Consider the following 14,608-nt stretch of genomic DNA (forward strand, 5'->3'; position numbering starts at 1 on the left):
ATCTCCCGCTCGGATAGGCCCGTGTCTACCCTTGCTCATTCCCCAAAGACACAGGCACACCAGAAGGCTGGTGTCTAACTATAACCTACCCACCCTGGCACGATGGGGTCAGAGCCTTGGCTTATATCCCGCACTAGGTCCTGGAGGCCAACTCAGGTGGCAGCTGGAGCCTGGCGGAGGCGGCACTGCTGTGTGGGCACTTTAGGTAAACCTGAGAGCCACCGTCCTGGAAGGCTGAGTCACCAGCTTCCTTCAGCTTCACCGTCCAGCTTCCCCCCTTATTTGCGTCCTCTCTGAGGGGGTGAGGTCAGGCAGTGGTGGAGGAAGCTGAGGGTGGAGGAAGCCGGCCCTGTGCTCAGGGAGGGGTGCCGAGGGCAGCAGCACCTGCACAGTGCAGGCACACCTGAGTCTGCGTGGGGCTCCACTGGCCTGGCAGCTGGCTCTGGGGACCCTCAGGCAGCTGTCACTGAGAGGGGCGACCTGTGCCCTCAGATTCAAGTGACTGGTCTTGTCTCCCTGCGGGAGTTCTGTCTCAGTGCGTGTCATTTAGCCTCTTAAGGATTTGGGGTCCTCCCATGTCAAATGGGGACACAAACTAATCTCCACAGACTTGCTGTGAGGATTAAGTGAGATAACACGGGGGAGGATTGTAGTGCTGCCCAATTTGTTCAGCTTCTCTGCATCAACTTAAAGTGGTCGTCTCACCTCTAGTCCTGGACTAGCAAGTGGAAGCCCTGTCACTGGACCTCTCTGAGCCTCTTTCCCCTCCTGGAGTGTGGACGTGCCTCCACCCAGCAGCTGGGGAGGGGTCAGACTGACAATGTTCTCATTCTTCCTGCAGGGCCCGCACCACCTGCCTTCCCCCGGGGAGGGCGAGCTTCTGGCCCGTCTCTGCTCTGCGCACACCTTCGGGACAGACAGATCTCCTTGGCAAAGGCTGCCCCTAAAGAATCCTGCCAGTGCTTGTCTGTTCCTGCCTTCTGCGAAGCATGGCACCCACAGGCTTCTGGGACGAATCATAGACCTCGAACCCCCGCAGCTGCTCTGAAAGGCCCTCCCTGGGGCTCACCCCACGGTCCCTCAGCTCCGGGTGCCGCCCAGCCTCTGCAATGCCTTCTGGAGGCACAGCCCCAGCTGGATGAGACCCTTCCAGAGCAGGACCCAGCCTCATCGCCCAGCAAGCCTCCCACACAGCCCCTCACCAGCTGCCAGGTCTGGCTGCCAGGGCAGACTGTAGAATGTCTGTGCCCGAGATCCAAGTGGAGGAAGTGGGTGAAGAAGAGGGGCTGGCAGGGGCCGCTGCGCCTCCTGATGACCACCTCCGGAGCCTGAAGGCCCTCACCGAGAAGCTGAGGCTGGAGACCCGCAGGCCCTCCTACCTGGAATGGCAGGCCAGGCTGGAGGAGCAGACGTGGCCCTTCCAGAAGACGGCCACCGAGGAGAGCTTGGAGCAAGGAGAGTGTGGGGGTGGGGAGCCCCTGCTGCCCCCAAGGGAGCCCAGAGAGCACCCCCCGCCTGCCGGGAGCACCAGCCAGGGCGACAGGTCCCCTGGCAAGCTGGAAGGCTTCCAGAGTATCGATGAGGCTATAACCTGGCTCAGGAAGGAACTGGTGAGTGGCTGCCCCCACAGAAGTCCCCAGAAAAGAGAGGATGTCATTCTTTGTCTCTGTGTGTCCCTCTGTTTCTCTCTGTTTCTATCTCCTCTCCCCCATCATGTGCTGGACCTCCCATCTTAATAGACCCACCACTTGCACATCTGTAATCTTCCTATTTGACAAAGGCAGATCTTATTTCTCTGGTTGCATGGGGCTATGTCAATCAGCCATTAATCCTGGACATTGTGGAGGAATCAAGCTGTGTCCATGAGGATCTGAGCCCATGTTAGGGTATCTGTACCCTTCCCCCGACTGGCAGAGCCTCGCTGTCAGGCCTGGACTGCTAAGCGGGTGCCTGGAGCTTACCTGCCCTCTGAAGCCCCCTCCCCTGCCATCTGTCCCAGCTGCCCACACCTCCTATGACCACTCACTTACCAAGACAGTGGTTGCTCTCCCTCCCCGAGTGCTACTGTTGGGTTGCATGGCAGGCTACCTGGGGTGGACTGACTGCAGGAGGGGCCCTGGGTCTGGGGGTTGTCCTGTGCAAGGAACTGCTGTGAGTACTGAGGCCCAGCGTGGAAAGTGCTGTATTGATGATGTGTGGTGTGCAGGAGCTGCCAGGGGATGTGCGCCTGATCATGCATGGGGTAGAGGCTTGGTGAGGAGGCTGAATAGGAGCTTGCCCGGAGGTTGAGGCAGGGACGGTTTCCGGGTGGATTGAGTGCAAGCAAAGGGCCCTTTGCTTAGCCCTTTTCCTGCCCCTGGGCAAAAGAGATTTCCAGTGGGAATCTCACCGTGTGCAGTGAATCTCAGCCTGAGAAACCGGGTGAGGGTGCAGAGCTGGGTGCTGCCTTCCCCCAGGGAAGAATCACCGGTCCCAGCACAGTGGCTTCTCAACATGGCAGGCATGAGTCTAAGCCTCCCCAAGCTCTCAACCCCTGTCCTCCTGTCACTGAGGCCCAGGTAGCACCTGCCAGGTCTGGCCATCTGGCCCCAGGGAGCCAGGAGTCTAGGTCCAGCCACCATCCAGAGCCAGTAGTAATTCCCAGGGCAACAAGGCCTACAGAGGCCCACTCGGTTTGCTTTGCAGAATCCTGAAAACCAGAATCCTGTGGGGCCTGGAATGCGTTATGGACTAAAATACATGAACTGGGGTTTGGGATGGGAAGGGGCTCTGGGACTCAGGTATCGGATGGATCAGGGACTGTTTGGGTCTCAGTCCTTGATGCTGAGAATGCTGCTCAGGACCCAGGGTTCTGTTCCATGTGATTAACCGGTAACTGGAGTGTGCGTGGCTCTTGGCTTTCGTGGAAGATAAGGCACCTGTGGATTCTTGCTCTGTGGCCCCAGGGTGCCTGTGGTGATATAAGAGGCGAGAGGTGGACATGCTGTGCCCCAGGACAGACCCTGAAAGTGTTCTTTGAATTCCTGAGGCTAAGCTGCTTTGATCTGTTTTCATAAAGAAGAACAAAAAATATTCTCATTAATCAAGGATGCAATTGTCGGTTTCAGCTTCTTTTGAGGTTCATTGCTTCTGAAAGCAGAGGCGGTTTCTCTCTAAATACACTCACATTCCTCACGGGCCCCCTCTGGAGCAGGGGGTAGAGAAGGACTCTTCTGTGTGTAAACCAGTGGGGACTTTCCTAGAGCTTGTGCCGTCACCTTCAGACAGAGAGATGTCTTGCAACCCTGACTGTGTTTATAACCACCTGGGGACCTTTGGAGGCTCCCAAAGCCTCAGCCAGACCCCAGACCAACCAAATGAAGTTCCAGGGCATGGTGCCCAGCATCCATAGCTTTCAAAGCTCTCACCTGCTCCCACTGTGCAGCCGGGGCTGAGAACATCAGCTGAGACCCACCGGGCAAGCTATTGTCTCTTGCTAGAACTCTGTAAGCAAAGCGGGGGGAGGTGCCCCACCCAGAGATGCTGGCCAAGAGCACCAAGAGCACCCTTGGGTGGACAGCAGAGCACTCCTTGCCAGGACTAATTTGGTCCCCAGGGACTGAGTAACTGAGGCTTTTAACAGATGATATGACTGGTAAGTGTCAGAGCCAGAGTCAGACTCAGCAATCACCACTGGGAGGGGAACGCTATGGGAGAGGCAGGGGGTGCGGCAGGTGATGCAGCTCAATGGCAGAGGACTGGCTGGGTATGTCCAGAGAGCAGCGACCTTCAAATTCTCCCTGGGTCTCTTTGTAGAATGAAGATTCTGTTTCCCCCTGATTCAGAATTGGCATCTCTAAGGTAACCTATATGGCTGCTCCATGGGCCACATTTTGAGTATCAAGGAATGAAGGGAGGCTTAGACTGGTGCCAGGGAACCTCTGAGGCTCCACACGGGACAAACCTAGGGGTCCCCAAGCTTGAGCTTCAAGTCCTGTCCCTGCTATATCTGCCCCATGTGGCTTAGCACTCAACCAGTGAAGAGGCCGCAGTGAGCGAACTCACAGCATCACAAAGCAAGTGGTCCAGGAGCGCTGGCCAGCAGCAGCCCCGATGCAGATCAGAGGCAGGCGATTCTGACCCAAAATTCTGCCTGCCTCAGAATTCGGCAACAAAGGCAACTTGTAAAACCCTTTGACTGAGGTGGACAGTTCTCATTCGAACATGTCCTCCTGTCTTTAAGCCTCAACCAAAACAAAGCTCCATGCCATTGGTTTTCTGATTCATCCTCTGATCATCATTGAAGGTGCCTTTAAAAATCCACCTATTTTTAACACATCCAAAGAGGCTTGCAGAACCTCTACGGTACTGTACTGAATGTAAGCCCGGAATCAAGTTTTTCCTACCCTATTTGGGCCTCCCATTCGCCTGTATGTGAATTTGACTTCACTCCAGGGATTGAAGCCCTGTGAGTCAGTCGTGTGGGGTTTTTCCTGTATGATGCCAAACACCCCCAACTTAATGAAAGTTTGGGGTTCAGTGAGGGCAGGCCCCTAAACTGTCCCCTGACCATCTGGCATTCCAGGGAGGCTATTGTCAACCAGCACCACTGGGAGCAGGCAGCGCTGGGTCTGGGAGCAACATCTGCCTCCCCTGCTCCTGCAAGGCCAGCTGAGAGGGGCTGCCTGAGCGCCATGGGCTTCCAAGGCTAGGAAGGGCCCGAGGCTCCCCCAGGCTTCCCTCCTGATCTCCCTCCAGGCTTTCACTGCTAGGACACCCTGGGGACCTGCGGGCAGAGTCCACTTCCCTTCCACTTCTGCACGGGGGCTTCGAGGAAGGTGGAGCCCTCGGAGCCTGTTAGGGTGATTTCTCAGCTAAGGCCTGACTTTGGCTCAGAGTGGATTTAGAGACCTTGTGACCACCTGGTTGTGGCAGGTGGGGCAGCAAGGACTCCTCCAAGCTGAGGTCCAACCTCACCATTCCCAGGACAGCCACTCGGGGTCCAGTAAGTGGCCACTGTGCACCGCTATGGTTCCTGGCTGCTCTGGGTGCCGGAGGGTCCCAGCCTCCAGCTTCCCATCTTCTGACTGAGTGGCCTGGTGGGGCGGGGCAGTGCCTGACCCTGGAGCCTCTACCCCAAGCTGAGGGTGGAATTCAGGACCTCTCCCCAAGGCCCCTAACTGGGCTGGGGTCAGCAGCCAGCTCTAGGGCCTGGCCTTGAGTGGCCAACACCCAGCCTGAGGAAGAGGGACCTCCTCTCCGTCTTGTCTCTGAAGTTGTGCTCAGAAGTGCCCTCGCCAACCTGGAGTTGAAGCCCAGGGCAATCAAGCATTCCCCCGGCTCCGCGGGTGCCAAAATCTGAACAAGACATCCCGGCTTCCTCCTGGGCCGTCTTCCAGGCGAGAATCCTTGGGTGTGGACAGACATTTCTCTCAGTTCCACGCAGGCGTTTGATCCCCGAAGACGGAGCTCCTGAGAAGGTGTTTATAGTTGTTAGAAAAAAGGAAAAGAAGTCTGGCGGTGTTAGTCACGGCAGGTCTGCGCGGCAGGAGGCCTGAGACCTGGCCCAGCCGGCGCCCTGCGGTCACAGCTGGGGTGCCCGGGAGCCCTCTCCCAGCACATCCTCTCTTGCCCGTGCTGCCTGCTTGGCAAGCACAGCCCTGCTGTGTCCAGGGCCCACCCCCTGAAGCCAGAATTGTCTGCTGACCGGCCCAGCCAAATGACAGGTCTCACTCGCCGTGAGGTATGGAGGCGAGGAATGTGGTGCCAGCCATGTCCCTCTGTGGTTCCAGTGAACCTTCCCAGGGTTCCCTAGGAAGCCTTAGATGTGTTTGCTGTCCCCACTTTACAGAGGAGAAGAGGGGGCGCAGAAAGATTGTAGGTATGAGGGACAGGGAGGTTAAGCAGATGGAGCCCCAGGCCACCTGGCTCTGCACCCAGACCAGGCCTCTCCGGGTGCTTCGGGCCATTCAAGTCATCGGGGCCTGAGCTGGCAAAAGCCTGCACTTCCCTCCTGATTTCAGAACAGGATACTTGTAAAAGGTCAATGACTCATGATAGCCCTTAGGGGGGCCCCCCTGCCTGTTTCTCCTTGAGTACAAGAGCAACACAGAGCCAGCCCGCAGGGGACAGGCTCCACTAGGGGGAGTCCAGGCACCCTCCGCCCAGACTGTGTGTTCTCAGTGACACCTAGGGCTCTTGGACAGCCACCACAGGAGGGAGACCCCTGCTCATCTGGGCAGATGTGGCTTCCTGGGAGTTATTACAGAATTCACAAACAAGGGCACCAGCAAAGGAAGCATGTGGCGTCCTCAGGGACTCTCCTTCTGGGTGGTGGTGTCATTCTTTCTACTTTTCTGTAGCTCCTGAAAATTCTAAATAGGAATATGGTGGATGCAATCCAGGGGTGAAAGGCTTTAAAAATAAAAGACTGAAGAAAGAAAAGCACCGGCTCCTCTGTGTCCCACCAGTGCAGTGGGTCCACAGCCCTCACCTGTAGGCCACAGGTAAAGCAGCACAGAAACCCAGGCCCTCAATCCCCAGAAGTGCCCTCCGGGCCTGAGAGTGACAAACTGGGCACTGCTGGCCACTGGGGTGACAGGGATCCCCATCACAAGGCCCTGCCCGCACCCCTTCCTCATCCTGGGAAGCCAGGAGAGCTCACCATGGAGCAGCCCCAGGCAATCCTGGGCCTCGGGAGGCAGGTGGGGCCCTTCCTCCAATCCCTCGTTCCCCTTTGATGCTGGGGAGAGGTGGGTCCCGGTGGGGGGACAGGGTCCTGCCTTCATGGAGTCCCCCACCCCCAGGAGGAAACAGCCTTAGGACCTGCACCAGGGCATTTGTTAAGGACTCATCCCGCTGGTCCTCCCTCCCTGGAAGCTCAGGCTACACCTCTGGGTGGTGTTGGGGCTAGTACCCACAAGTGACGCCCCTGCAGCTGGCCCAGTAACTGCTTGAGGGTGGAGTGAAGAATGCCTCAAATGTGTGGCTTTAGGAAAGCGATTTACCTGATCCTCCTGGGCTTTGTCCTTGTAAACCCTACCTAGCAGGGAAGGGACAATGAGGATGAGCAGCCCAAGGGCAGTGACCACGGGGACCCTGAGACTGCAGGTGCTGAGTGGTGGAGGGTCACAGTGTCACATCATTTAATACAGCAATCTTTCCTGGTGGCTGCTGGTGGCCTATTACTCTCCCCATTTTAAATGGGAGAACAGAGGCTGAGAAATGGGCCCAGTAGAACAGGGATTTGAACTCAGACCTGCCCAAGCTCAGAGCCCAAACTACAGAACTAGTTGCTGCCCTGGCAAATGAGCATGAATGCACTTTCTGCTCACTCGGTACATTCTCCCAACTCCTGGGGTTTGGGGTATTTTTATTTTTATTTTTCTAGTTATAGATGGACACCATACCTTTATTTTATTTATTTATTTATTATGTGGTGCTTGGGATCAAACCCAGTGCCTCACGTGTGCTAGGAAAGCACTCTACCACTGAGCCACAGCCCCAACCCAGGTTTGGAGTATTATTCTCCAAAGACTACTTGAGTTTGCCCTCTTTCCAAGAACTCATCTCTCTCTGAAAAGGGGACACTTATTATTCTAATACAAAGTCCAGTTCTGGTGGTTCCTGGGCTCAGAAGGGGCTGTTCAGCCTGAGGTATTATTCTTAGCTGGACAATTTCTTTCTGGCAAATGTTATTTTTAAAAATTGACATATAATACTTGTGCTTATTGATGGGGTGCAGTTGTATAATACATGTATACAGTACATAATGATCAAATCAAAGGAATTAGCATTTCCACCTCCTAGAATATTAGCAAGTCTTTGTGTTCTGAGCACAAACTCTCCTAGTTGTCTTGAAATGTGTAATAAATTGTGGAATACTTTTGTCACTTCTGTGTTACAGGACTCTAGAACTAATCCCCCCTCCCCATCGAACTGTCTCCCTCTATCCCCCCATCTTCCTAGCCTTTAGTGACCCCCATTCTCTTTACTTTTAGGAAATCAATTATTTTAGCCTCCACAAATGAGGGAGAACATGTGGTGTTTGTCTTTCTGGATTATTTCCTTAAAGCCCTGTAATTCCAACCATGTTACCACAGATGACAGGATTTCATCCTTTTTATCATTGAATAATATTCTACTGTGTATATACACCACATTTTTTATCCATTCATCTGTTGTTGGACATTGCAATTGATTCCGTACCTTGGCTACTGTAAATAGTGCTGCAGTAAATATGGGAGTATAGGTATCTCTTTGATATGATTTCTTTTCTTTGAATATATGCCCAGGAGTGGGATTCCTAAACATAGGTGGTAGTTCTATTTCCAGTTTTTGGAAGAACTTCCATCTGCTTTCTATAATGGATATACTAATTTGTAGCTCCACAGAGTGTATGAGTTCTCCAATCTCTGCCCCCTCACCAGCAATTATTATTTGTCTTTCTCATAGCCATTCTAACTGGGGTGAGAGGCTAGCTCATTGAGATTTTGATTGGCACCTCCCTGATAGTGGTGGTGGTGGTGAGCATTTTTTGCATACACATTGTGCATTTGTATGTCTTCTTTTGGGAAGTGTCTGTTCAGGTCCTCCAATGGCCCACAGCAGCCCCCGATCTCCTGCTGTCCCTCTCTGGTGTAGCTTCCAGGCACACATCCCTCCACATCCAAGGTGCAACCTGATGAGATAGGAGGGGGTGACTTTCCCCTTTTGCAGAGGGTCCCACTCCCACTGTACTGGGCCTGGAGGCAGCAGACCTAGGGGCTCTTCAGAATGAATTATCCCACCTTGCACCCTCAATGTAGCATTTCGATCTAGAATGTTCCAAGTGTGAAAAATCAAAGACTATCTAAAGGTAGAATTTCATTCCAGAGTGTTCTCTGCAGTCCTGAAGGGTCTCCTGCTTTCTGCCCCACCCTTTGGTCCCAGCACAGGACCCCCCTCAGCGGGGAGAGACCAAGAGGCCTGGCGCAGACAGAGGAGCTGCCTGGCTGGCTCCTTCCTGTCCCACAGAGCCAGCCCAGGGGATGGGAACAGGCGTGTTAACCTCCTGCCCACAGCCTGGGCCAAGGATGCAGAACACATCACCCAGTGGAAGAGGCATCTCTGCTCCGTGAAACATGCAGAGGACCTCTGAGGTCCTTCATGTCCCCCAGAAATGAACTCACAGACCTGGTTTGGTTTCTAGGAAACTTTGAATTTTTTTTTCTTTTACATTTCTCCCAGAAATTCAAGTCTCATTTTAACCACACCGCCTGCCTTCCTCCTCCTAGCATTAATCCAGAGACCAAACCAAGAGCAAGTAACACTGTCACGGGGGCCTCTAGGTGGAACCCCTGCACGATGCCGATTGTCACAATAGGGCAGGCCTTGACGCAGAGCGGAACAAATCCTGAGACGGGTTGCAAAAACTGTTTGCAAAGTTCAGGAATGAAGTCTCATTACCCAGTCGGGAAGGAAAGGAGTGCTCGGACCCTTCACACACTGAGAAATGGCCTGGGTCTTGTTCCCAGGCTCTTCTCAGCATCAATTAGAGGCTAATTATAGCTCTTAGGCTGGGCCAGTATAGGTACAAACAGCCTTCACCTTGGGGTTCTCGGTCACCAGTTGGTGCCAGCCAGGACTTTCCGAGCAACGCAGCTTGCACCAAACTCCAGCTCCCAGACCCCTCCCGAGGCCCGCAGCCCCTCTCTGCTCCCTGGCTCCTCGGGTTTGGTCACTTTAGCTACTCTGTATAAACGGGACCATCACAGCATCATGTGCTGAGTGACTGGCCTACGTCACTTAGCACAGTGTCTTCAAGTTCACCCCGGTGGCAGGCGGCAGAACTCCCTCCTGTTAAGGCTGAATGTGTCCAGTGCATGGAGGGACCACACTTGCTTATCTCTCCAACAAGGTGGTTGCTTCCACCTTGGGGCAGTTGTGACTAATGCTGCTATGAACCTGGGGTGCTGTGAACGGGGGTGCACACTCCTCCTGGAGTCCCCACCTGCGGATGCCTCACATCTGTACCCCAAGGTGAAGCTGCGGGTCCTACGATAATTCTGTCTGATTGTTTTGAGAGTCTGCCTGCCTTTTCCCGGGTCTTCTGCAGCCTTGGTTTTATCCCTGCTTGCCCCAAGGCAGGCTCAGCTCCTCCTCTCCCCCCTCAGGAGACAGTAGGTGCAAAGAGCCCACCCACCCACACCCACACCCACACCCACGAGGGACGCATCCTGGGGCACTTTCTGCTCTCTGAATTTCATCTCCACCTTCCCCTCTCACCTCCTCACCTCACCTCGCCTGCTTGGGAGTGAGGATGCTCCTCTCCTCTGACAGAGCCCTTTAATGACACTGTTTGTGACTGAATTCCGCCCTGGGCGGGTTCACCTTCCACCTGCAGAAACAGCCAGTGGGGCTGTCCTCGGAGGGCTCCTGTGTGCCTGGTGGAAACCGATGTCTGTGGGTGACCATCGAGCCTAGATCACATTCCAGCCCTGCAGGGGGCCACCTTCCTTTCCTCCACACCTGGGGTACCCACCATCTCCCTACAAAGTGCTGAGAGCCCCTGACCAGTGCCATCTCACCTCCTTTCACCAAGTGCCAAGGTCAGGCTTGCTGGAGAGATCGGTGTACCTCTCAGAGTCCAGCAAGTGCCTCATCCCCAGAGGACAGCAGGCCACCTGGGAGAGGGGAGGGAAGTCACCCTCAGGGGCCAGGACCAGCGGTCAGTCTGTTAAAGGAGAGATTAAGCCTGGGATGCCCTGGCCTGGTCCTGAGTCCGGACCTGCGTTGGGGCACTAGAGAGCTGGCGAGCGCCCGCCTCCTTTGGCCATCGAGGCTCATATTCATGGAGTGTTGAGTTTGTCTCTTACATGCCTCCTTCGAGAGGCAAAGGACAGAGGTTCAGGGAGCATTAGTGGCTTTGCCCAAAGCCACTGAGCCAGCAGGAGAGGGGCTCTCACCCAAGCCATAAAGCCCTGCATCTGCTGCCCCAGGGGGACAGGAGCCCTGGAGGGGCCACTGCACTGCCTGTGACCAGCTCCGGGGACCTGAGTGCCACCGTCCCAGTTTGCTGAAACATAACCTTTCCCCCCTCTCTGCTGCCCCCTGCAGGCGGTGTCTCACAGCTCCTCTCAGACACTTGGCCAACCTGAAATTCTCCAGTGTTAAAGGATATTTCAGAACAAAGATCCAATTCCTGAGGCTAAAATGCGGATCTAAACCACAGGGTTCCTCACTTTCCAAGGAGATCTATCTTCAAATTCCAAAATACTCCTAAGAGAAGCAGGACAAGCCAGGCTCCAGAGGGTGGCGTGAAGGCAGAGGTGTGGACAGTGTGTCTTCAGACAGGTCCGACCTCTGTCTCCATCAGAGAGGGTGCAGACATCGCCCCGCCCAGTCCCCGGCATATTAGGGGCTTCACAGAAAATGAGTAGATGACCAGCCACTTGTGGCAGCCCATCACCCTCAATCTGGTGCTACTCTAAATCGTTAGGATTCCTGACTGGCAAAGAATTTGAGTTGCGATGCCCGAGGGTTGAAAACTGAGCTCGGGAGTGGGACTATGAACATCCATCCCAATTCTTGCTGACCCTCAGGTGAAGTCAAGGCTTTCTCTCTTGATGCTTCTCACCCATGAAATCAGGAAACGAGATCTGTAAGGTACATTGAAAATGAGTCCTCGTCAGGTCACGCATTTTTCTACCCAGTAGCGCCTCGTATTCCCAACTCTCAAAGAGGAAGGTGAGGACATTTGCTTTAATTTGCGTAACCACAAATTAGGAAGGGTCCTTCTAGAGTCTCATTTGGCTTCAAGCACCAGGTGGGGCCACATAGGACCCCAAAAATGCTAAAACAATAACCACTTGCAAGTGTAGGCAGAGTGAATTGTGAGAAGGAGTCAGACCTCAATTCAAGTAGGGGCAGCCTGTGGCCCGTCTTGGTGACACTAAATGGAAAATACTCCTCTAAGCCTGGCGATATCCTGCCCCCTTCTTGCTCTGCCATGTCACAATTGTGAAGCTGAGTGACACACTGAGCCCCTGAGCTTGAACACCCTGGCTCATAAAATTCAGGCTCACGCTGTCCTGCTGGTGCCTCTGGTACCGTGGGGGTCCCACAGTTTCCACATGGAGATGGATTTTGGAATCTGTCAGCTGGGGTCACGTGCGGAGTTATCATCATGTCCCTTCCTCATCAGGAAACACGGAGGCACTCAGATCACTGTAGCCTCCCACAGGGTCACAGACCACTCAGCCAGCTCCACGTCCCACGCTCCAGCTCTCCCTCAGAGGCAGAACTTAGCGGTCAGTCCTTGGGGTCATGGAGTCTGACCGAGTCTGACTGAGTCACTGACCAGCTCCGCTAATGGGGGACTCTGCGACCTGACAGGGATTCTTCTCAGTGCCTCTACTTCCCTACCCACGATGGCGTTTTACTCCATGGGCTGCAGTGAGGAGCCCTGATGTGTGTGAGTACACCCAAAGGGCCAGGACCATGCTTGGTTCACAGAGATAGTCACCTCGTTTCACGTTCAATTCCTTTGAAACTTTATTAAATATTTCAGCATTCAAGGACATTTAAAGGATAATATAGCGCTGCCAGCCCCCCAGCATATGACCTAGAGCCTTTAAATTCCCCCCCCCATTACATTCCTCTTTCCTACCCAGAGGAGCCATGTTCCTGAACTCGGGGTTTGTTATTCTCATCTTTTCTTCATCCTCTTGCTGCATCTGAATATATTGCTAAACAGTGGGAATGAACTGGAAGGGTTTTGGGTCTGGTTTGGTTTGGAACCAGGGATTGAACCCAGGGGCTCTTAACCAATAAGCTACACCCCCAGACTTTTTTTTTTAAACAGGGTCTGGCTAAGTTGCTTAGGGCCTCCCTAAGTTGCTAAGTCTGGCTTTGAACTTGTGATCCTCCTGCCTCAGCCTCCTGAGCCCCTGAGATTACAGGCATGTGCCACGGCACTCAGCTGGAAGTATCTTTAAGCCAGGATTACATGCACCTCTTTCAGAAGAGAAGGATTTAGGTAGTAACTTGCCCAGCACAAAGCTGGGTTGGACAAACACACCCTCCTTTGTCACCTGAGCCCAGAAGCTGCTGATGTTTCTAGATGCACCATTCAATGACCCAAGACATCCATGAGGACTCCTGGTAGGGGAGGGACCAAGTGCCTGAGTGTCAGGCACTGTCTCAGAGGAGGTGTTTGTGCTTGTGAGGGACCCAGGAGCCGCCACCTCCACCGCTCTTGCTGACCCCTCCCTCGTCCCTTCCAGGCGGAGATGCGGCTGCAGGACCAGCAGCTGGCCAGGCAGCTCATGCGCCTGCGAGGCGACATCAACAAGCTCAAGATCGAGCAGACCTGCCGCCTGCACAGGAGGATGCTCAACGATGCCACCTACGAGCTGGAGGAGCGGGATGAGCTGTCCGACCTCTTCTGTGACTCCCCGCTCGCCTCCTCCTTCAGCCTCTCCACGCCGCTCAAGCTCATTGGGGTCACCAAGATGAACATCAACTCCCGGAGGTTCTCTCTCTGCTGAGAAGCCCCAGAGGGGCAGAGGACCCCAGAGGGAGGGAGCTGGGCTGGGCAGTTACCCAGTGGGGTCCCCCAGGCATGCCCCCAGGACCTGGTGGAGGGAGGGTGTTCTTGGGAGGCCCAGCCCTGGACCCCAGTGTCTCCTGGCCCACTCTTATTCAGCACCCTGAGTGTGCAGAAGCTCCGTGGGCAGGGTCCCCGGTGCTCCACCTCAGTCCCCCACTCCTGGGTAGCTGGTGCTATGAACTGAGACCCCCCAAGGGAGCCCCCAAAGCTTGCTACTCTTATAGAAGGCTCTCCCCAGGGGCGATTAGATGTGTTAGAAGCAACCATCTCACACCGTTGCCACCCTCCAAGTCCTGGCTCAAATTCGCCCTTGGTTGGTGACTTAGCAGCCTTGACAGGGACCCAGCAGGAAAGGAAACCAGAAAGAAGAGCAGGACATGGTGCTGGAACGTAGGACCCTTGGCCTGGCAGAAGCCAGTGCCCTGGTGGCACCACCCGGGCTGCTGTCAGTCTTGGGCACCGTGAGGCCAGGTAAATTGTTGCTGAGTGTGTGGGGACGTGTGCTAGGTGTGCACTTGTGTGGCTGGGGTGGGGCCCCCTTGCCTCCCCTAGCCATATGCACCACCAACAGTCGGAGAGCACCTAGGAGGTGGCTGGCGACTGGGCCAGGCAGGTCGGGAACAGGTCACCCATCACCGAGTTCCCCAGAGGATGCACAACAGAGGCCTCCAGGGAGCCCAGAAGCCCCTCCTGGGCCTCCTCTGAGACAGTGTCTGACCTCAGCCGCTCACTTTAATTGAATAGACTGTTACACTAACGTGTTGCCAACTTGTTTATAACTGTTTGGTTCTCGTCCAAACTGGAAGCCAGTTGAGCAGGTCAAGCACAGAGCTTGGGGTTTGGCTTTAAGAGTTTCTTCCACACAGGAAGTGTGAGGGTGGGCAAGCAGGGAGCAGGTTGGTGAAGTCACCTGGTCACCACCACATGCCACAGGGTGTCCCCAGGGGCAGGAGTTTTTATATATTTGATGGCATCTGGCAGAGTCCTTTCGTGAATAAAGGAGCAAAGTGAAGCTGGGGCAGGAGAATGACTGTCCTC

General features: G+C 54.7%; 1 protein-coding gene across 1 annotated transcript; it reads left to right on the forward strand.

Moving 5' to 3' along the window:
• Window positions 1-1,238: 1,238 nt before the first annotated feature.
• Window positions 1,239-13,588, forward strand: Fam167a (family with sequence similarity 167 member A). Its single transcript, XM_026398837.2, has 2 exons — window positions 1,239-1,610; window positions 13,245-13,588. Exons 1-2 carry the CDS (start codon window positions 1,239-1,241, stop codon window positions 13,506-13,508), a joined length of 636 nt encoding a protein of 211 aa, XP_026254622.1. The 3' UTR covers window positions 13,509-13,588.
• The last annotated feature ends 1,020 nt before the right edge of the window (window positions 13,589-14,608 follow it).

The sequence above is a fragment of the Urocitellus parryii genome, chromosome 14 (genome assembly GCF_045843805.1).
Source record: "Urocitellus parryii isolate mUroPar1 chromosome 14, mUroPar1.hap1, whole genome shotgun sequence".
NCBI classification, from domain to species: domain Eukaryota; kingdom Metazoa; phylum Chordata; class Mammalia; order Rodentia; family Sciuridae; genus Urocitellus; species Urocitellus parryii.

Coding starts and splice junctions, on each gene's coding strand:
- Fam167a (XM_026398837.2), top strand. CDS start 1,239: ATGTCTGTGCCCGAGATCCAAGTGGAGGAAGTGGGTGAAGAAGAGGGG. Junction 1,611..13,244: donor CCTGGCTCAGGAAGGAACTG/GTGAGTGGCTGC, acceptor CGTCCCTTCCAG/GCGGAGATGCGGCTGCAGGA.